This window comes from Anastrepha obliqua, chromosome 5, assembly GCF_027943255.1.
Source record: "Anastrepha obliqua isolate idAnaObli1 chromosome 5, idAnaObli1_1.0, whole genome shotgun sequence".
Taxonomy (NCBI): domain Eukaryota; kingdom Metazoa; phylum Arthropoda; class Insecta; order Diptera; family Tephritidae; genus Anastrepha; species Anastrepha obliqua.
The window spans coordinates 118,688,525-118,713,215 of NC_072896.1; the positions used below are offsets into that span (position 1 = coordinate 118,688,525).

The 24,691-nt window shown below is 32.2% G+C and overlaps 1 protein-coding gene across 1 annotated transcript in view; it reads right to left on the reverse strand.

Moving 5' to 3' along the window:
* Positions 1-506: 506 nt before the first annotated feature.
* The window catches only part of LOC129246894 (protein Star), a 107,180-nt gene continuing 82,995 nt past the window's right edge, over positions 507-24,691 (reverse strand). Inside the window, exons 3-5 of the mRNA XM_054885608.1 lie at positions 2,588-3,063; positions 2,307-2,477; positions 507-2,228 (exon numbers count right to left, since the gene is read on the reverse strand). Coding sequence (XP_054741583.1) covers positions 2,010-2,228; positions 2,307-2,477; positions 2,588-3,063 — 866 coding nt within the window. The 3' untranslated portion in view covers positions 507-2,009. The remainder of the gene's footprint in view (positions 2,229-2,306; positions 2,478-2,587; positions 3,064-24,691) is intronic.

The following is a 24,691-nucleotide window of genomic DNA, read 5'->3' on the forward strand; positions in this document are numbered from 1 at the left end:
AACATAAAAAAAACAAAAAAAGGACAAAAAAAAATAACAAAAAATTATATATTTTTTAACTATGTTTAACAGTGATCAATTTAGTTTCATTTTTGCCAATTTCACGTCCACGCAAGTGGGAACAGTCCCTGATTTGCCATTCACTTGAGAGTAGCCAGGTTCAAACAGCTCACAACTTCAAAGTATGCTCTGGGTAGCTCCCAAACATCCGTTTGAGAGCGAGCTAATGTGAAAAGGGGCAGCAACCCTGGATATCTGGTTGTGTGCTGGGTTTGGGACCGCCACGTAAAAACCCTCCCCCCATGAAAGGCAAAACTCAAATATTTTGTCACTAAAAAATCAAAAAAAAAAAAAAAAAGAATAGAAAACTTTGTATAGAAGAAATTACAATAGGCTTCGGCTTCTTCGTTTCGCCAAACGTTAGCAATTTCAATTTTTTTGCTAGAGATGAATGTTGCTCGATAACTTTGTTGTTGCTTTTACATGCGAATTTTTCGTGAAGCTAGCAGAGCCCAGAGATAGGCTCTCTGACGGCATATTCTTACGCCATAAACAATTTTCAATGCGAGTTGTAGTTGCTATATTAAAATAAAAAAAACTTACATTTTCCCATAGCTTTGCGGCTCATCCTTTGTTTTTTTTTTTTTTTGATTTTTTTTTTAGTATGTAGAAGAAAGTGTTTCTTAGCTGCTCCGTAAACAATAATTTCATGTACTAATATTAAACAGTCAGTTATGTGGTTGTGTTTAGCATTACGATATTTATGTATGTATCTATGTATATATTATTTCAGTTATATAATTTCTATTTTAACATTTAATTATCAATTTTGCATTACTATGACTACATTTATGTATATTCAATATTTCTTTGTATACCAACTAGCAACAGCTGAGATGCGGCGCTAACTTCTTTCTATAATAAAAAAAATATTTAGACTCATTCACATATTCACTTTTGTTCACTTCTCGACAATTTAACTCGTTTAGGCAATAATTTAAAGTACAATAAAGCATTTTCTTTCATTTAAATTAATGATAAACTAAACTAAGTGTGCAAAATAAACTAAGTTTGTATGTAGTAATATAAATTAATTTTAATATTTATACAACAGCGACAATTTGAAATTCTTATAAATCTCTTTACTTCGTTTTTTAATTATTTATATTATTTATTTTTTTTTTTTGTAATTTTCGTTGCTGGGTTTTTGCGTTTGCATCTTTTGTTTGTTTGCTATATTTTGTAACTTATAAACTAAGTATTAAAAAATAATGGTAATAATGATTGAAAAACACAACAAAAAATGCTTGTAATTTTGATGATTTTTCCGAAACAATGATAATTATGAATTCACGACAAAGTACGCAGCAAAGTGAAGGCAGGCGAAAAAGCGTGCACAAAACATTTATTTTTCAAAGAATTCGTTCTTCACGACAGACAGTAAAGTGTGACGCATATAGTGAAGCTAGAGTGGAAAGTATTTTTCTTTTTTTATAGCTATTTTGTTTAAGGAAATTTTGTTTGCTCTTCACTCCGTTCTTAGCGCGCCTGCGTGCGCATGTAATTGTAATTATTCGTTTAATATTTTAATTCTATATCTAAGATTTATGCCTTTCATCTGCGTACCCTCCCTCTAAATTATGTGCTATGCAAAGTTTGTGTGTTAGCAGCTGCCAAAACACGTTTCAATCGTTTACAATATTTTTACTCCGCGCGCGCGCATCTGACTTTTGCTATACTTATTTGCTTACTTAAGGGATACTAAAAGATTTCGAGTATCGTCTTTTTGCTGCTTTGTAGTTTCTTCGTTTCATAAATTCGCAGCAAATCTCGGGTGGATATTAAATAAGTTCTTACACTTAGAAGAGTTAAAGTAATAGCTTTGTTTTAGCATTAGCAGCGGCGGCAACAGCATTCTTGGCGGCATTCCCCCCTTTCATTGGTTCGTTCACAGCAGCATCTCCATCACCAATAACCACAGCTGCTGCTGCTGCTGCTGCTACTGCTAATTAAGGTGTTTTCAGTAGCAGTATATCTTTCTTTCGTGTTCGACTCGTCGATTTGTTTCGTTGATAGAAGTAGTTGCGACCGAAGGTCTTTTGTAATTTGTATGATTTACTCGCTAGGAACTCTGTTAGCGCATCTACATAGCCTCGTGCGATGTCCTCCGACAAGTGTATGGATATCACTTCGATTTGTACCCGATCGAAGGGTAGCGTTTCTAGGATCTAAGTGGGCGAAAGAAAAGTCATTTAATTATATTAATAAAAAAACGTGATAAATTGTAATTTCGTTTGTTCGCTCACCTCCAATTCGTGTCCATGGACTCCCAAACTCAACAAATCATATTCCACACGATTGCACGCCAACATCAGCGAAAACAATGGAAAGCATTTGATGCGTGAATTAAACCACGAAGTTTCTTCGTCTAGCAGACTATTGATGCGCACCTCAGACTCTTCGTTGTGTATGGTAACCTGGGGAAACGAGAACAAGTGAGTGAGAGAGCGAAAAAGAGATGGGGAGAGAAAAAGTAATTTGTATATAACAAAAATTATTTCATGCGTCAAACCGCGCGTTCACTCACCTCTTTGGGAAAGGGACTGGGCGAGATGCATGCGTGCACCACCTGCAGATCCGGTCGTTGCGCATTCTGTTTGCGCAACGTGAAGAAACGACGTGGTTCCGGCTCCACTACAATGCCCGCCCAATTCAATGTTGCCGCTAGCCACGGCGCAGTCATTAGATGGCCCATACTACCGGGTAGCGATTGTATGAAGGCGCCATTCTCTTTCCCACCCAACAGATCGGCTACGTAATGCGCCATTTCGGGCGCAAGTCCTTCATAATGAGTGCTGAAATTGAAATGCGTCGCTGTGGAGGAGGAGGAGGGCGGCACCGCCATTGCCCCTACCGCTCCTTGCCCCTCCTTATGGAAGTGCATTGGGTATTTGCGCATCTGGATTTGGCGCAGGAATGCTATGAGTGTGGGATCATCTTGGACCACGCCGAAGAATTCGTAATCGCGCGACATATTCAGTCGAAATTGTTTATGACGAATCTCTGTAAATAGAAAAAAATTAAGATAAATTAGCGATTTGAATATAAAAAAAAGTGTTTCTAAGAAAATATTCCATTTTAAATAATTTGCGAATGAAATTAATATAATAAAAGATTCTTAAATCACAACCGATATGTGCAGCAGACTGCAAATTTCAAAACTTAAGTTTAAGATTGAGTTTTTAAAGAATAGAAATTCTACCATTTTCTTCGTTGAAAAAGCATTTGCGTGCTGCAGAAATGCTGACGGGGAGATTTCAAGGATTGCCATAAAATCAATGGCCAGCATTAGAAGTGGCGACAAAGCTAACGAGAATAAGAGGATATCTCCATGTCTGTCGTTCCCATGACAGTTGGCTTCTACGTTACCGGAACGACCCGACCAAGGATTGTCACTCCAGCAGTATTTTCATATTTCCATATTTTCAATCCCAATATTCAAGTGTGAAAATTCCAATCCAAAAAAGTTTAATTAATTCTATAAAACCTGGACATTTGGTGGGCTGTATAATCTCTTTAAGTGTTGCTAGGCACATACAAGGTGGCGCAAAATTAATCATCCAATTATGTTTTCGAATTTAAAAAAATGTTTTTGAGTAAAGGAAATCTTTATTTTGATTTTTATGCGCTCCATTGTTTGTCTGTTTGTATACTGCCGCTGTCTAGTTCAAAAGTGTCAAGTATTATTGACGATGTCAGTTGCAAAAATTAGAAATCTTTCGTTAGATTGATTAATTTTGGGTCACCTTGTATATCTTAAATTTTAAAGCTGATTGATGCTCAAATATTCGAAGCGAGCTCGAGAGAATGGGTAGATTATATCTTCTGAAATGAAAATACATTCGTGGAGAGATTTTCCTTCGCCTTAAAACCAACTTTAACCAACTTTAAAAACTCCACAAAAGTCTGGGTGCCTAACTTTCTGATAGAGACAAAACTTATATCTAGATCCTATAGCCCTCTTTGCACAATCCTCTATGTATGCAATTACGCGCAGTGAGCTTTAATTTACTATTTTCCAATATTTAATACCTAATTTAGTTACTCCGCTTATTTTAAATCCATTAGACCTTCATTAAGTAATAATTACACTGGTAGCCGTCGCGTGTCCTTACAAAAATTACCTAATCAGCATAAAGATATCAAATCATTAAATTATATAATGCTAATAAAACAGCAAACTCCCATTCGCCGTTGCTAAAAACAAAAACCAACAACAACAAAGCATTAATAATAGCAAAATGCTTAGTGCAAATTTACATGGATATTTTTTTTTTGTTTTTGGTTTCTTTTTTTTTTACCAGCTACACAGTAGTTTATTCGACTTTCACATGCTATGCCCAAATGGCACAAAATGCCGTTAGTAAAACTATTGCCGCCGGTAAAAATAAATGCGAAAAACATGTTCAAAAAGGAAATATTGCAAAGGCAGTCCTAAATAAATATTCATACATTTGTATAGCCAGCAGTACCAGCGCATTTGAATAAATTACAAGCTGTCAAAGTTGAAGGTGAAAGTGGCACGCCTCCACTCGGCTCAGTGCTGTGCTAACGGCACTAGCTTTGAAACTTTTCATGCCACCTACAAACTCCACATTGTGAAAAGCATCCGAAAGGATGGCTAGCTGGCGGCGTCAAGGCAGCAATACAGCAATAAAATGCCAACTGAAGGATAGTTAATGCGAAAGGGCATTCGTATATGTTGCGTGGAAGGAAGTGTGTTCGGAAATGGGTTAAAGGTGTTAGTGACCAGTGTCCGTCCGTCGGTTGGCAATTTAAAAATGCTCGCGGCAGATTTCACACCCTTTTAGGTGAAGGCAAGCGCACCTACATAACTGTGCAAACACTTGTGCTCGCATAATTAATTCACTTTGCCCTTTGCAATATTGGAAATATTTTTCATGCGAAATTTTTTCGTTAATTTTCTATAAAAGTATAGAATAAATACCTTATGCAGCAAATTTCCAAACTTGGTATAAAATTCGCAAGCATTTAAAGAATTTCGAAAAATTGTCATCAAAATTTTAAACTTTTTAATCAGAATTTTTAGAGAATGTCTGGGTATGCATGCGGTACCGAAAATGTTCTCACGTGTTCAGAAGTAAAAATTTAAGAAATAAAGTTGGCATCAAAAAAATGTTAGAAAATTTAAAATCGGGAATTATTTATGGTCAATATTTGCTTGCATATACAATATCTTGTGAAATTTGACAAAATCGTGCTGATGAAAATCAGTTTCCAAGGTAACTATTTACTATTAGGACCTGAGTAAATATAATGAATTTTATTTTTACTTAATAAATTTACTTTACTTAAAATAGCAAGGATGGTTGGTAAAAAAATTATAAATATATATTATAAAAATATAAAAAAATAATAATAAGAAATAATAAAAATTATAAAAACAATAAAAATTAAAAGCAATAAAAAAATACTAAAAAAATTATAAAAAATATAACAATAAAATAATAAAAATTACCTACATAAAAAAAATTAAAACTTAAATAAGAAATTAAACGAAAAATTATAAAAAATATAAAAATAAAAATAATAAGAACTAAAAAAAAATTAAATAATAAAAAACAAACGAAAATAATAAAAAGTAATAAAAATATAAAAAAATAAAAGTTATAAAAACAGTAATACAAAAAAAATTAAAAATAAACAAATAGAAAAAAAAAATAATAATAATAATTACAAAAAAATTAAAAATTATGAAAAAATAATAAAAAATATAAACAAAAATTCTTTTAAATTTTTCAAAACAATTTACAAAAAGATGTAACAAAAAAAAATAATAAAAATCAAGAATATATCTAAAACATGATATGACCAAGACACATTGAACAGTGGAGAAAATCATAAACAAAGATTGACAGTTTAGACTAATTTCCTATTTCGAGAGCAAATGAATAGTAAAAAAATTAATGCGACTGAATACGACAATATTTCATAAATACAATACAAATTAGGTTTTTTTCTTCTAAGCCTAATTACTTAATATGAAATGTCATACTTTCATTGAATATTAATTCCAATATAATGATTAATTAAAATCAATCAGATTATAATTTTCGTGGCTTTTTGAAAACAAAAATTTAAGTGAAATCAATTACGAATTGTGATTTTTTACGGAATTTCAAACTTTCGTTAAATGTATTTATTTTTTTTTTTAACCATTATATAGAAATAGGAGCATTACTGTCATATTGTGTTCTCATTTCTTATCACTTGGAGACATTAAATTTAATCCGTTCTAACAAGTAAGGACAAGCAACTAAACTGTTAATAACGTCATAATAAAGAAAACGAGATTTAACATGAAACGTTGCACGATTCAACAAGGGGTTAAAATTGTTAAAATTCTATTATCAAGCTCCGTAGGCTGTGTATAATTGCTAGTGTTTGGGGCATTTCCGCACTCTGTTCTGGTTAAGTTACTCTCTAGCAGCAAAATTATCAGATATGAAGTAACGAAAATCCACTGGAGATTCAATAGACGCCTCTACACACCGAAAACACCGAAAAATTTTCTGTTCGATAGGTGCTTTGGTCTGGAGCTATCATCGGCTGTTATTTCTTCGGAAATATTTCATAACTAGAAGGAAAGTCGAACTATTCGAGCAGGTTGGAAAAAGCTGCATGAATCATAAGAATTTCAAACGCTGCCACCATAGTCGTGTGGATTTCTGCGTGAGTAACATTTGGTGGGTCGGTACTCGAAGCCCACTCACTGCGGGCATTAAACATCAAATGATAAAAAAAAATTCAAGTAGCAAGCGTCTCTCGGCAGGCAATGGCAAATCACCCTGTTATATTTCTTCTAAGAAAAAAATAAAACTACTTTTAACACATCAAATATTGACTGTTCAGAGCTGGCATAAAGCTGAAGGTATCTCCATTTGTAAGTCGACATTAAGTGGATCACCACAAATTGGTGGAGAAGCTCGGCGAAACACTTAACAAGGGATATATAGTGGTATAATTGTAAATTATTCGTAAAAAATGCAGATACTTTCATGGGCCTGCTTCTCAAGATTTGACGTCACCAATGACGTGTTCGTATATATACGTGTATGTATGCCGTCTGACGAGGAGGCGGCAAAGTGTGGCACCAATCGCGTTGAACTCTTTTTCTGCATTGTTTGCTTTTCATTTGCCTAGTCATTCATTAGCCATTTAATATTTACAAGGTGGCGCAAAATTGATCACCCTATAGGAATATTTATAATTTGTGTAAATGGCGTCAATCATATTTGACATTGTAAACTAGAGAGCTGCAGTATATGATACAAACAGCCATGTAATGGAGCGCTTAAAGATCAAAATAAGGTCCATCATTCAAAATAATTTTTCATTTTTTTTTTCTCATTTAGTAAAACAAGTTAAAAAAAACAAAATTGGATTATTAAAATTGTGCCACCTTGTATTCTTGCCCTATTGCTGCTTACTCGTACTAAATATTTGCCATTTGAGTTTACTCATTCGACACTCCGCCCTTTTCATGTGAACTATGTATGAAAGCGTGTTTGTATGTATGTACATATGTAGTCATGACCAGCACTCTACAAAAGTACTTTTTAAAGTTTAGCCACAACTTTTTAATGTGCAGTTTTAACGCCTGCAACAAAGTGTTTTGTACGATTTTTCTTCTTCTCTTTGTAACAAAACTTTTTATAGAAGTCGCCGCTGTTAGAGGGTGTAACTAAAGAAAACTGAAAAATAAAAGACCAGAAGCAAACAAAGGAAAACCATCGATTGGAAATAACAATGCAACAAAAATAAAAAATCTAAAATAATGCAAAGATGAAGCAAAAGGAAATAGTACTCCAACAATAACAATAATATGGCATATAAAATAAGAAAAATTAGAAAATTTCAATAAGTATAAAAATCGCAATAAAAAATTAAATCGAAAATAAAAGTCTGCTTCGCCTCGTCTTTTGTTTTCCGGTAGCACATTTTTTAAATCGTCAGCATTACTGCTTTGGTTGTTATAGGAAAGTGAAAAGCACATTAATTGCGCTTAGGTGAAATTTGTAATGGCTCTGATTAATTAATTTTACTTGTTTTAATGCAATAAAAAAAGTTATGAAAATTATTTATCTCTGCCTTCTTTTTTTAGTTGCTTATGTTTTATTGAGTTCATGAACGAAAAATGTAAGAAATTAGAAAGAAAAAGAATTTAGCTTTTCTACATTGAATAAAGTTTTCAGCTGCAGCAGCAAGAGTTTTTAGACATTTGAAGATTATGGAACTATTTTGCTTTCATTAAATTTACGCTCAATGACTTATTTTTTAGACAGAAAAGGGGAGGCTTCCCCATTTATAATATAGGTTCAGAGTCAGTTTGTGGTCAAGGAAGGGGTAACGTCTCCTCCTTTATTCAGGAAGTAGAGAAAAGGCAATATAAAATTAAACAAATTTTAGAATCATTACAGGAATTCTAGAAAGCCATGTAGATTGAATCTTATTAGCCTGGTAATATACTCCAATAGGACTTGGAATATGTAGCTTCACAATAGTCGAATTCACATGAGTTAACTCTGTGTGACTGCTACTATTCCATAAACTAAAAGTACTACCAACTACTACCAAAGGAACACCTGTGAACGCGATAGCAATCAATTTTGAATGCTTATATAGATCTGACCCATTGCGTGATAAATGTTGCTTAAAGGAAGGTGGAACTTATTTATTCTCTGGGACCCTCATAAGTTGATTACGCGTTTATTTCTCTTTATTTGCAATCTAATCGATCATTAAAGTACACCTACTTCAAAATTTTTTGTCCTTCCAATGGTCAACTTAGGCCGCCATTGACGAATGCGTTTGTAAGTGATTACCATTCGTCAGAACCGAACATAAAAACCTATCAGGGATATGAAACACCAAATGATGGATAATAGCGGTCGTCCCTCGGCAGGCAATGGCAAACATTCGAGAGTATTTCTGCCACGTTCTCACGACAGTCGGTTTTACGTTACCGGAACGACTTGGACTTATAGCCGGCCAAGGACTGTCACTCCAGTAGCATTCCCAAAACGTTTGTGGGAAATATTTATGATGTTACAAAACCAACAACAATATTTGGTCCCTTCATTAGTGGAAAAAATCACCCAACGAGTGGTGTAAGCGCCCAATAAAAAAAGCCAAAAATGATCATCTTGTTTGTGAAACTGGAGCATGCAAGTAAGATGAGATAATTTTCATAAAATTAAATTTTACTAGAGCAAAGGTGAAGTATTATAAAAATGCAAATAATAAAAATAATATTAATAAAAATCAGAATAGTATTGTATAACAAAAGTAATACATGTTATAGAGAAGTGGGTTTTTTGTGTTTTCTTTTTTTTATTTTTAATTTTTTATTTTAATTTTATTTTTTTATTTTATATTTTATTTATTTTTTTTAACTTCTTAAATTTTTTTTTTTAATTTTTTTTTAATTCTTTTTTTTATTGTTTTTTAATTTTTTTTTATTTTTTTTGTTTTAATTTTTTTTGTTTTAATTTTTTTTTAATTTAATTTTTTTTATTTTTTTTGTTTTAATTTTTTTTTTTTAATTTAATTTTTTTTTTTTTCTTTTTGTTGTGTTCATTGGAAAAGTGGAGTTTTGAGTGAGCTTTTATTAAATGCGTAAATTTTACAAGTCTACAAAATTATCAAGGGCATACGGCAGGTTAAATTAAGAGTTTGTTTATGTTTTAGATTCATATAAAAAATTTTATTGTCCAACATATTTTACATTTTCAGAAGTACGTTAGCCATGGGTCAGAAAGAATTATGGCATTGATGTTAAATTGCATCCGTGGGCTTAAATGGAATCAGATTTCACTAATTCACATGAGGTTGGTGCCCCTAAAACGGCATTTACGCTCCGAACTTAGTATTTTTTTGCATACTTTACTCTGATTGGCACATAAAAAAATAATTAAAATAGAAAATCTTTTTTGTTCTGATTTCGATGGAAAAGGTGTATTATGAAAAATTCAATTATTTTGCTGATGAAGTAAATGTCAATTAGGTCAGCAAAACATGTCTCATATGTACACATACTTAGCTGCATTTCTTTAGAACCTCATTGCTCTGCAGAACTTTGAAAAAATTATGACACATTAACTGAGAACTAACACCGTAATTTATGGCATAAAACAGAGTACCCACAAAGCAAAGAGCCATTAAGATCTCGAAACTGACCACTTGCTGTTCAAAAATGCAGACAAGTGTAACATTAACCAACAAAAACAATTCAGGTGTCAAATTATCCACATAAAAATGTTAAAATGCCCAATAAAGTCTATAATTAGTGGGATTAAGCTTCGTATCATTTAAAAATAGTAATGAAATCGTAGAAACAACAATCAACAATAGCAAAAGTGATAATACAAAAACAAAAATCATCTCGAATTTCAACTCATTTTCTTTCGATATTTCTTACTTTTAACGACAATGTCTTCCCAAAATATCAATTTGTATGTATGTACATTTATGAGTACACATTTATGTATATAAGATTTCGCACCCCAAATATTACCAAATTGGAATTTACATTCATGGCCATTTGGAACGCACCGGTGGGGTAGGCAAGGCGAGCGCGAGCGCTAGCGCGAGACAAGCTTTTCGTCTGACGGCCCATTATGAATTTCGAACGCAGATCGATTTACCACTTTAAATGTTGGCCTAAGTATAGCTAATGGTTTATTAGATTTTACGACATTGTAATACGATTCGATAGTGTGATATTTTAAGTATAGTTACACACGTGCTCACACGCATACATGGGCATTTGGATATTAAAGTTTGGCGGTAACATCAATGACAGACAAAAAAAAAGAGTTTAGTTATGTTGGGGAGTCAGGTGAAAAAGGTGGAGTAGTAAAAGCAAGGAGCACGAATAGGTGTGTCTAAGTATGCGTGTGCGGGTGTGAGGAAAAACTTGTATATTCACATGTGTTAACTTGGGGCACGTGTGCAGAATACTAAGTAGCAAATTTATGACTTAGTTATGCCATATATTCACTTATGTGAAAACAGGAAGTTTCTTTGTATTAATGGCGAGATGGAGAAGACAATGAATTTTACAGCAGTTATACCCAGCGCACCTAATTCAGCACATGCAGCTACTTTCATATGCATACACAAATATGATCAAAATTACAAGAACCTACTTTTTGTACCAGCGAATTTCCGTCAAACCAAAATTAAGATATCTCAGCAAAGCTTGGCATAACAAAAGTTGCTATAACGAATGTGCAGCATTCTTCCATATAACTTTTTTGTAAGAATTTCTAGAAAAATTCTGGGAATTCAGTTTAGTAGCCCAATAAATTTAGTTATAATATTTTGCCAAGTTAAAGTGGCTCGAAATTTGCATTGATTTTTGATAATTTTTTTTTGTGACATTGTTAGGCATTTTCCATAAAACGAATGTTAGACACTTTTTTTATATGAAGAAAATGTGCTGAGAGGAATGAGGAATTGTTAAAAATTTGACATTATTAAACCAAAATGGAATAGGTTTTGTTAATTTTTTTTAATAATATAGTAATTTTTGATGAGAATTGTTTTGAATATCCCAAAATTTTGTGCATGAATTGAAACTTGGTTACTTGATTTTTGCTGTGGTATAACATATAGTTTTATTAGCAAACAAAAAAACAATAAAAATTTAAAATAAAAAAGAAACAAAAAAAAAGATAAAAAAATATAAAATAAAAAGATGTATTAAATACAAAAAAATTTAATTAAATAACAAAATTAAATTGAAAATAAACAATAAAAAAATTTAATTAAAACATAAGACAGTAAAATAAAAATAAATTTAAAAAATAAAAAAATAAATAAAAAAATATAAAAATAAATTTAAAAATAAAAAAATTAAAAAACAAAAAAATACATAAATTAAAAAATATAACAGTAAAATAAAAATAAAACAAATTGAAAGTAAAATAAGAAATTTAGTTAAATTAAAAGTAAAAAATTTAATTAAATTGAAAGTAAAAAAATACACAAATTCCAAATTAGAAAAAAACTCATTTAAAAATACAATTTTTAGTTAAGAATAAAAATAAATAAATTAAAAAATAAATAAATTAAAAAAATAAATTAATTAAAAATTAAATTAATAAAAAACAATTATTTAAAAAAAATTAATGAAAAGTAAAAAAAAATTAAAAATAAAACATTTAAAAATAAAAGTGTTGAATTAAAAATAAAAAAATTAAATACGAAATAAAAAAATTAAGTAAAAAAAAATTAAATTAAAAATAAATATTTATTTAAAAAACGTGAAATAATAATACAACTATTTTTACACGAAATAAGGAGCGCTGGCTGCTAACCAGGACCTTCGGCAAAAAATAAATAAAAAGACTAAATTTAAAAAAAATCGCGTTGCTATTATTGTGAACACAGGTGTACATGTTCTACTTGTGAAGAGCCTGGATGATTGGTAAAAAACTACAAAAATAAAAATAAAAAAATTTAAATTAAATGTTTGTCCATTGTTTGAAATTTAAAGGTACTTTGTTTTCCTTATGGCAAGAAAAAAAATATATATATAAAATAGAAAAAAATTAAAAATTTATATAAAAATAAAAAATAGAAAAAAAATTATATAATATAAAATAAAAAAGTAAAATTAAAAATAAAAATAAACGAAAATTAAATTAAAAATAAAGATTCAAAATGAAAAATTAAAAAGAAAAAAATTAAAAGAAAAAATTTAAATTACAAAAAAATATAGTAAAATTTAAAAACTATATACAAAAAATAAAAAAAAAAATATATAAAAAGGAAATACAAAAAAATAAAAAACATATATATAAAAAAATAAATATAAAAAAAAATTAACAAAAAAAATTTATTTAAAAAGTAAAAGTAAAAATTAAAAATAAAAATTAAGAAAATTTAATTTAAAAAGTAAAAATAAATATTAGAAAAACTTAAATAAAAAATACAAAATATTAACATATAAATATTTATTTACTTATTTATAAAACGAGAAATATTAATTCCATTATTTTTACACGAAATAAGGAGCACTGGCTGGCAGCCAGTCTAGTCTAAACCTTGCCATAAATCGCGTTGCTATAATACAATATTTTTAACACAGTATACCTGTACCTTACTTAACTTGCAAAGAAAGCTTGAATGATTTTCTCATCGTTTTTTTTCCTGGTCTTATCATTAATTTGCTACAACCACAAAAATAAATGAGCTCATCGACTTATCCAAAACATTCCTGACATGAAAATTAATGGAAGCAGGCAGGCAACGACGCGGACCTCTATGGTCGAAATTTGCTAAACTTCTGCTCTAATTTGAGGGTAGCTAATTTTTATCAAAAGCTTTTTCATCGACGAACGTTTAACATCACCTGCCGAGTGGCGATTGCTACTAGAAAAAGCCATTTTGAACATTTCCCCAATGTGCTTCGAACCCATACCAAACCAAACGCGCTAGTCTACGGCAGCCGCTGAAATAGCAAGCGCAATTAAGCAACTAAAATGCGCTGGGTATATAAAGTTCGGTTCCGCCCGAGCTCAAGCACTCCTAGAGAGCCTTTTTTTGTTGCTTTTTGTTTCTACACAAAAATGAGTTAATTTTATTGCTAGACTTTATGGCTGTAAACGGGGTAAACTAAAGTCTCGGTTGAAGTGTGGTGAGTGAGCTTCACAGCCAGTCTTCATACCCCAGCACCACCACACCACCACACCACCGCACCACTGCACCAAACTACTTCATTACTTAAGCACATTTCAACGCTTTGCTAATTTTTCTTGTACCGTTACGCCCTTTCAATTATAGGTTTTCAAAAGACATGGACTGAAAAAATGCGATATTTCATTTAAGCATTTTTTTTTGCTTCATAGTTTGGCACTTTATGCAAAGCAGGCGGTCATCAGCCGTTAATTGCAGTTAAATGTTTCGCCAGGTCGGCGCAGCTCAGGGTCATATTAAAAAATTGTGTGCAAAAAAAACCAAAAAACATGAAAAACAAAACAAAAAAAAACTGAGGGTTGGTATGTGCGATATACAAATTACTAAAACCAGCCAACCAAGTCGCTTTCTTTAAACTCAATGTCTTAAGTTTAATAATGGGAAGTATTTAAGAAAGACAGCTTAAACCTTTGCAGGGGTTGCAAGCAAGTGCCCTCACCCTGGAAGATTGATAAAATAATAAATAAAAAATTTTGAAAAATGTGAAAAGAGTGACAAAGCGTGCTTGAAGAGGGAAACGACAGCCATGAAAAAAAAATTATATATTTTAAGTCAGAGAGGGGGAAATAAGAAAGAAAAAGACATTATTACACAGTCAAATATTGTTCATATTCAATTATTCATGAAACGACGAAAATTTCCTATACTTGTGTGCCAGTCAGCCAGTCATTGGCACAAGGGCGATAGCGCCCCGGTAAGGAGAGATCCCTCCTCCTGCAGCACAACAATTAGTTGCTTGGAGCGTGGTTTTGTGCAAGAAAAATGGCCGATTGAGGTCGTTTTTTGTTGTTTGCTGTTTGCTTTTTGTTGTGCATGCTCTAACGACCTACTACTCCACCAGCGACTCGTTTATTACTCACACATTTTAATGAAAACAGTAAATGGACGGGGTATTAACAGAGCAACAAAATATACTCGTATATATTATATTACAAACTTCATTCTCAAATACACTTAACACAAAATTGTATTATTGTGTACACAATCGATTATGTACCTACATAATAATTTATTTTTATTTTATTGTATTTATTTCATTTTGCAGTCGAAACCGCTTATTTCGTATTGATTTTGTGCGTAGCTATCAGCAGCGCCTAATAAACAACAAAGCCCAAACCCTCAATCAAAAATTCTCCCTGAATTCCTGCCGCAGCAGTTGTTTGATTTTATATAATAACCGGTAAATTTTCTATTATTCTCTTCCATTTTTTGACATTGAAATATTACATATACAAAATCCTTCTATTGCTTCACAAACTAAATACCCTAAAAATTTGCTTTTGTCACTTCAAATGAGTAGTGATTTGTTTTGAGCGCAAATATGCGATAAGCTTGAAAAAACCATAGAATTGTGCCGAGCGAGCCTTCGACCTTCATGCTACATAAATAACACCGCTTGGTTGGCGGCAAATGCTTGAAAAGGTGTGTAAAATTATAAATAACTGTTTAAAGACGATTAGGTAAGTAAACAAAATAAAATACTTCAAACATTAAAATACTTCACATAATATTTTTTATCACTCATTCAAATGTATGTCGTATTGATAAGATAAGTCGATAGATGAGTACTTCGAAGTGTCGATTAATATCCATATATTAGATTAGATAAAAAAATATTATAATTGCTTTAAAATGGAATGTGAAGAATTTCTTTGATATTGGAGTGATATTTGTATATACTGACAGCGTGAAAAGAAAGTGTCCCACATATCGATAAGTTTTGACTATTTATTTACAATATTTATTTTGTAATTTAAATTTTATATAAATATAGTTCATACTGAAACAAGACCCATATAAAGCAAAATCTCGATCTTTGTATAAAATTTGTAAAAATTCGGCAAATTTTTATCAAAGTTTCAAACTTTTTACTCAGAAACTTTAGAAAACTTTCAGGTCATTGAATTTTCATATAATAAAGTGCAAGTTTCAAGTGGTTCGAAAATAACGTTGATTTTTGATCATTTTTTTTGCTGACGGTGTTGACATTTTTTCTCTTGTATAAATATTTTTTTTTTTTCAATTTTTGTTAATTCTTTTTTTGTAATTCCTGTTTGTTCACTTTTTTTACTTTCAGTTTTCTATTAATTTTTTATTTTCTTTACTTCCATTTTTATTTTATTTTTTTTATTTTAATTTTTTTTTTCGTTTTTGGTTTAATGACATATATTTGAATTTTATTTTGTTTACAACTCATTAATAATTATCTTTATTTTTTATTTTTTTATTATTTTGTATTATTTTTACATTTTTTTATTATTATTATTTTTTTAATTACAAATATTTGAATTTTATGTTAATTATAAATTTTTTCTGTTATATTAAAATTTTTTTGACTTTTAGTTCATTTAGCATTTTTTTAATCATTTTGCTTGGTTTTTTATTTAATTTTTTTCAAATTTTTTTTGTAATTAAAATTTTTTTTTACTTTTATCTATTCCAGTTTTCTGAATTTTTTTTTTCACTTTCATTTTTACATTTTTATTTTTCTTTTTTTAATTTTTAGTAATTTTTATTTTTTTTTTATTTTATTTTTTTTTTATTTAATGACAAATACTTGAATTTTATTTTAATTACTACGCATTAATTATTATGATATATATTTCATTCTTATTTTTATCTTTACTTTTTAAATTTTTTTTTATTATTTTTTATTTTTTAATTACAAATATTTGAATTGTATGTCAATTATTAGTTTTTTCTCCCATATTAAAATTTTTTTGACTTCGTAAATTCTTTTTATTTTTTTACTCTTTTTTTATTTTTTACTTTCATTTTTGTTTTTTATTTATATTTTTTAATTTTTTTTTTACTTTCATTTTTGTATTTTTTATTTTATTTTATTATTTTTTTTTTTTATTTTAATTACAAATATTTGTATTTTATTTCAATTATTAATTATTAGAATACATATTTGATTTTTTTTTAATTCTTTTCTTCTGCAACATTTTGGGCTTTTAAGGACGCGACCTTCCATTTTATTCTACAAAACTTCATAAAATCTATAAATAACTAATACACAAATATATATATATAAATATTTTTGAATGGCTTCATTACTTTTCTAGCTATGCAGTAACATTAAAAACAGCATAATATTAAAAATGGGACAAGGCAAGCCATAGCGGGCAAAAAGAAATAATTATCCAACTATTAACGAGGTACAAAATCATAAAATAAAATTGCATAAACAGCTACTTAAATATGAATACTGTGAACAAAATATGCACAAGAAAATACAAAAACGTAAATAGCAACTAAAAAATAATAATAATCATAAAATCAGCTACAATACGAGCAAAATTTTTATGTCACGTGCTTGCTGCATTTCGAGCAATAATAAAAACTGCTGAAGATCTTTATCGGTTTCGCAAAACTGACAAATATGAAGAATAGGAAAATATATGAAGATTATGAAATAACGAATTAGGAAAATCGTAAATATAAAGAAGTTGGAAAATTACAAAAACAAAAATTACCAAACCAAAAGTTAAAAAACAGAAATTAAAAAAATAAAAAAAAAAATAAAAAAAAAAAAATTAAAAAAAAAATTAAAAAAAAAGAGGTTGTCTGTAAAGTCGGGTTAGTGACGATAGTTTAACGTGACAACGTCATAAGAAAATACTGATGGAATGGTTGCATTTTTCAAAAGAAAACTTTAATTTTATTTGTTTGATAGATATTTTGTATGGATATAGAGAAGGAGGTAAATGGAATCGCAATGGAATAGGCCAAGTTACATTTACACAAACGTTAAAAATGACGAAACATTTATCAATTTCATGAAAGATATGTTCAATTTCGATTGTGCATCAAACGTTAATAAGTCAACAACACTAAGAGGCAACATCATCGATTTGCCTTTTTCAAGACACATTACACTCGAAACACTCCCTTGCATTTCCTACTTTTCCTATCATCGTCCTATTCTCAACAGAGAAATGGTTCATTACCATGCACATAGGAAGAAGGCATATGCAAATACAAATATGTGAATTTATATACAAATGCGCATATACTATACATACATATATATGCTCACTCAAGTAGGAGAGAGCCAGATGTCGAACATTGCCGAACCAATTGTGCCTCTTTGACGTTCGTTCCGCGCTCTCGCTTGCAGTTCAAGCAAGGTAACGACGCATGAGCAAGATAACGACGATTGAGCAAGATAGCGACACATTTTTTCGTGCGTGCAGCCGGCTAAATCGGATTATAAGACGTTATCACATCAAAAAATTAAAAAAAAATATAAAAAAAGAAATTAAAGAAAAACAAATTTGGAAAAAATAAATCCATTAAATAAACAATATTGATGTTATTTCAGTTAAGAAGCTGTTCATACGCTATTGGCGGCGTTTTCCTCCTCTTTCGCAAAACCTCAAAGAAAGAAATCCAATTGCATGGCGGGCAACTCCCAACGGCGCATCTCTCGATAATGAGATTTTCGAATGATTTCAGCAACACTTTCAGCATTTCGATGGTGCATTTCCACAATTTCTATGTGACGATGTAATTCTCTATAAACCTCCATGTTTGCTCATGACAGCTGTCACAAAACGATGCAAAATTGTGCTGAATTTGTTCCTAATGAAAACCTTTTCGTGGAGCAAAAGTGGAAACCCGTTTTAGCAAGTTGCACGTACGTAAATGCCCAACATTTGCAAAGCCAAGAAAGGGTGGCGAAAATACTTAAAGTCGCAGAGCTTACAGTAAATTGCGCAATTTAAGTGGAGTGCCGCGTCAAATAAGGGGGTTGCGAAAAATGCACCTTCATAACTCAAGCGACTATTCATGTCTTGCTATTTTTGCATTAATGCAAAGTATTTTTTGTTGAAAATCGCGAAAATCAGCACCAATATACGGGTAGTCAGCGACGCAACTACCCGGATAAGAGTGCCACCCGAGCGCTAGCGCACACTTTCCTCACTGCAGACTGTTACTTTCCACATGCAACACTGTGGCATATGGTGTGCAATAAGTACATGAATACCAATATATTTGTAGCATACCGCCTGCCACGAAAGTAGATCGTTTGTTGCTGTGTTAATTCTATTGCTGCGCACAGTTTTCAACTTGAGCCGCTGTCAGCCAACTGCCGGTAACCGGCACAAAATGAAAAATCGTGAAATCACATCAGTAATTAAAGGGGGCGAAAAAAGTAAAGAAAAACATGCGGGGAGTTGAGTAGAGGCTTAAGTTTGGTGGCGCTGGAAACACACACCGAGCCGACACATCTGCGACAGGCAAATGAGTAAAATAAATGTGCAGTATGATGGAAGAGGCAAATGAAAAGAATAATAAGTACATAAATGGCAGTAAGATTTTAATCGCTTCACGTGCCACCACAATCATGCCACTGCAACTGACTCAGCCGTGTTGTTGGCGTGGCGTTCTATAATTCGCTCGCTCGGCCTGCCTGCCGCCAGTCATGCCGAGGGTTGCTTCGCACTGAGCTTAAGTTCGTTAAGTTCACACTTCTTCCTAATGCATTTTAGGCATTTCAGGCCAAAGTGAAAAATTCAAGCAGCATTGGAAAATCACAGGGGTAGTAGAAAATGAGCGCTGGTAACTTTCGGCGCGCTCCAATCACGCATATTGCATTTTATTGAGTTATTGGAGGAGGGTGAAAATCGTATAACGAACGGCGCACGTAATTATTTTCTAAAGATTTTATCGGAATTGATATGATTAAAGGCATGCAGCCGCAGCAGGCTGACATGATCCATTTAATGAACTATCAATCAATTAATCAACCCTGCAGCAAACGGCAAGCAACAAGCGCCTGCAGCGATCAATATCGCGTACGCAGTGGTTGCTCAAGTTACAGGACAGATCGAAAATTGTTTTTTATTGTATTAATCTAAATGAAGTGTGAAAATGCAATTTTTTTTTTTTTTGTTTTGCTTTTTTATAAGCCTCTTTAGCGTAAAGTGATTTGTTGCGGCTAATGGCCGCATATTTTAGTTACTCCAACTCTGCCGACTTCTCAGTGCATTTTCAGTGCCCAGCTCTCGTTTTTTTTCAACTATCATCGTTGCCCATCTGTTGGGTTCGCTGATAACTCAAACTGCACCCATAGATGCACACCTATAATGAGTGGCATACGCCATTAATGAATTTGCATTTTAATCGTATTTGCCTTAAACCTTTTTTAGATGATTTTTTACAGCTACTGAATTTGTCATCAACAAAGCTTTCATTCGTTGTTAATATAACTTCCAAACAAACAACCAAAGCCACAGCGCTCGAATTTGATGGGGTGTCCTTACCGGGCATTGCCCGTTAGGTATCCAAGCTGGACTTGCTTCAAGTCGTTACTGCAACTTCTTCACAACTGTCCTGCTCTTTCGTCAGGCTAAGATTCATTTGTTCTTCTTTTTCCAAACTGGATAAAGAAGCAAAGCGTATGGGTCTGATGGTGAACGAGGACAAAACGAAGCACTTCCTGCCATCAAACAAACAGTCGGCGCACTCGCGTGTCGACACCCACGACAGTTATGATTTCGATGTTGAAAGAGACTTCGTTTACTTAAGAACCAGCATTAACACCAATAACAATGTCAGCCTTGAAATCCAACGTGGAATCTCTCTTGCCAACAAGTGCTACTTTGACAAATGCTAAGTGGGCAACTGAGTAGTAAAATCTTCTCTCGACGAACAAAACATACACGATACAACGCTCTCATCATGCCCGTCTTAAGGTATGGCGCAGAAGCGTGGACGATGACAATATCCGTTGAATCGTCGCTTGGAGTGTTTGAGAACAAGATTCTGCGTAAGATATTTGGACCATTGCACGTTGGCAACAGCGAATATCGCAAGCGATGGAACGATGAGCTGTATGAGCTTTATGGTGACAGACACATAGCTCAGCGAATAAAGATCCAGCGGCTACATTGGCTGGGTCATGTCGTCCGAATGGATACAAACGCTCCGGCTCTGAAGATATTCGATGCGGTACCAGCTGGTGGTAGCAGAGGAAGAGGAAAGCCTGCACTGCGTTGGAAAGATCAGGTGGAGAAGGACTTGGCTCCACTTGGTGTATCCAACTGGAGCCGGTTAGCACGAGAAAGAAATGACTGGCGCGCTTTGTTAAACTCGGCCAAAATCGCATAAGCGGTTATCGCGCCAATTAAGAAGAAGATTAATTTTTGTGTTTTTTTTTTGTGAAATTTGTTAAATTTTTGTGAATTTTGTACAAAGTTTGGAGCTTTGGCCATGGGTGTATGTGTGCACTTATTGCAAGTACTACCCAAGCTATATTATTACTTTCTTTTTTTTTTTGTTTTTCTTTTTTGTACCACATTTTCGTTGGTTTACGGTGCAGTGAATGTTTAAGCGCTGCTTAGATTTACAACAGCAAAAACCAAAACTACTGAAATGCGCACAATGCGACAGAGTTGACGAATAGATCGACGAGGCGATAATGTCGAAATTAGGTACACTAGAAACCAGCAAGCTAACGGTTAACTTGAAGAAGCAGAAAAGTAGTGTTACCGGAATACAAAAACCAAAGTCAAAAGAAAAGCAGTGTGAAATAGGCGAGAAAACTTGAAACGAAATGGTCGCACTTGGAGATAAATTTTATATTTAACGATAAGGAAGTGGAATACCAGGTAGAAAACAAGCGGAAGAGAGCATGCAACAAGGAACTAATGATAAGCATTCCTAGCGCTGTTAAGCGAGCTTAGTCATGTTCCCCGCTCGCTGGATGAAACGGCAAGAAACGCTGTTAATACCTGACACTAATGCAAATATGCACGCATTCGAATGATTTGCATTCGAGAAATGGGAGAGAAAATTCTGCCAAATCATGCCCTTAAAGTATTCGCCTTCCGCACATTTTCTCACGCACACTTGGCAACTTGAAAATCATCTCAATTTGTTCACCCTTCACATACGTAGTCTGTGTGTGTGTGTACAAAAATCGCTCACTTTTGTGTAGGGAAAACATATTTGGAACGTGACTGCAACCACCTACCATTGGATTGCATAAATATTGTCAAATACATATCAAGCACTCACACGCATAAAGCAATAACAACTGCCACATCATGAAGAGCACACAACCAACATGGCTAACAACACAACAACAAAAGGGAGAATGACACACAAAAAAGAACTAATTCAAAATATTTTTGTATAAATTCACATCCAACCCCCAACAAAAAAAAACGAAAACTATTTGCTTGGATAGGGCTAGAAAAATATTGGGCAGAATTAAAAGTAGAAAAAAAATTTAATTGATGAATCATGAATGGCGGGTGACAAGCACAGTGTGCCCACAAAAAGTCACACTTAGGCCGCCTAGACAACCTACAAACATACATATTTACATACTATGCACATAAAAACAAGCAAACATACATACATACAAATGTATGTTCTTAGGCATAGAACAACAAAAGGTACAAACAACAAATAAACAGAAGAGAAAACGACGACGGAAAAGACATTTGAAACTGCAGACAAATTTTATGGGAACTAATTCATAGCTTCGTACCCGTTCACGTCTCTCACATACATACATATACTCCTTTTGTGCAGGCATGCATCGGTATGTTTGCCTATCAATTTGAATGTAGAATGCTTATTTCTTCAACACGTCAAATTAGTAGAAGAATTTATCATTTAAATAATTTTATTTAACAGCTCCACAACTGGCCATGAGAATGAACGAATAAACAGTGAGTGAAGGCGGTGGCAGCGGCAACAGGAGCACAAAAGAGGTGGAAAAAAAGTGAAAAAATGGTTGAAGCATTTTTCAATTTTATATACCGTTCATTAAGGGGAAATGGTATCACTTTGAGATTTATTGTAAGTGTGGTTTAGGTTCTGGCGGCTTTTCTAGACATGTAGAGGGTGCAATAAAAATAGAGAGGAAAACCCTAAAAAAATTTAAAATACAAACAAATTTAAAAATATAAAAAATTAAAAACTTAAAAAAGAATTAAATAAAAATTATTTAATTTTTAAAATACTAAAAAAAATTAATAAAAAAAATAAAAAACAAAAAAATATATTACAATAAATTAAAAAATAAATAAAAACAAATAAAAAAATTAATAAACAAATAAAAAAAATTTTAAAAATAATTTAAAAAATTAAAAAAAAAAATAAAAAAAAAATTTAAAAAAATAAAAAAAAATAAAAAAAAATTAAAAAAAAAAATAAAAAAGTTAAAAACAAAAAACAACTTAAAAAAATTTAAGAAATTAAAACAAAAATCAAATATAAAATTAACAAATAAAAATTGAAAAATAATTAAAAAAAAATTAAATGAAATAAAAAATTAAAAAAAAATGAAATAAAAAATAAAAAAAAACATATATGTATGTATATAGATCGGAAACCGCTACAATTCAGAGTCTATTGAAGAAAAGAAAATGAAGGAGTGTTGATGAAGTGAAGTCTCTGGAAAACAAGGTTACTGAGAAGGAGATATTGAGATAATTCGACCACATCATCAGTAATGTTTAGCCTCATCGCATGAATGCGTAACCGTTAAAGTAGCAAATTAGCTAGAATTGCGGCTTGGTAAGCTTGGCCATTTCGTCCATTCGATCATCTACGATTCACATCTCGCTATTAGGAGCATGAATCATTACGAGGGTTGCTTTTTATATTTCCGACCTAACAATGGAAAAGTGAACATTGGTGGTTAAAACACGTTTTTTTTTAAATTGTGGGGGATCCAATGCGAACACATTTGGCAATCACACAACAAACAGATAAGCAATAGAGCGCATAAAGGTTAAAATAAAGGTGTCCATCACTAAAAATCATCTTTTTTTCTGATAAAATTATTAAAAACATGGCATGAATAATTCTGTGCCACCCTGTATAATAATTTTAGTTTATCGATGCATTGTTGTCTTGTTAATCCAAGTCCGAAAATGTGAAAAATAATGGCACGAAAATATTCACAGTTAAATTTCACTTTTTTTTGTCGAGATGCATTTTCGCAGCCACTGTAAACAGCATTATGGCTCACAGATCAAAACGTTCCGAGTGTAGCTATGGTAAAATAAGTCTAACTTTCCCATGGAAACGTCAGACGGCTCCTTATAACGGATATTCCTAAGGCTATAAATATAAATAGCAACCCTTGTACTGGCAGGTATTGGTAAACTATTTGCTAAACCAACCAAGGAACAACCTTCGCCGAAGTCAACAGAGTTGCTTTAGATGGCGTCCAAGGGACTCATAGCGACGTAGCAACATACATGACTTTCATCGTATAGACGAAAACCTGACATGGGCACAGGATAGAGGAAACCAAGATCAATGAAAATCATTTCTGCTGGTACTAAGCACCCAGTGATTATCATAATCACTCTTCTCCTCCACCTAAACTTCACCGAACCTTAATTCATAGGGTCACACTTGACCCAAACCTCCCTGGATAGAATGAATCCTATATCTCTCGGGCGCAAAGCACGAAAATAAATCTAAAAAATTATTGATTTGTAGCTATCAATCTGGCTAAAGACACTGGCGTCCTTTCTTGACTTTCTACTGAATTTTCGGATTTTTTTTTTTTGTATTTTTCATTAACAAGCAAAGTTGACACCGTGGCAACGTCAAACACTAAGAGCAAGCGAGCAGCTTATTGCATATTCCCAAGACTTCAAAGAAAATGATCAGGCATACGAACATATATATTTTTTTCATAAAATTTTTCGTCAAAAAAAAATCAATGGCCGTTCGTCTGTCGTCTGGATGCGATCAATTTGTCTGGCACGGCTTTTAAAATGCTTTCGACAGACATACACTGCTGCTGCTGCTGTTGCCTGCCAGCCTCCCATGCCATTTATGTCTTGTGTGTGTCTCGTCTACAAATGCAGCGCATCCGATGGATAGGTGTACAGATGGCATCACCTACATACATGCACACAGTAAC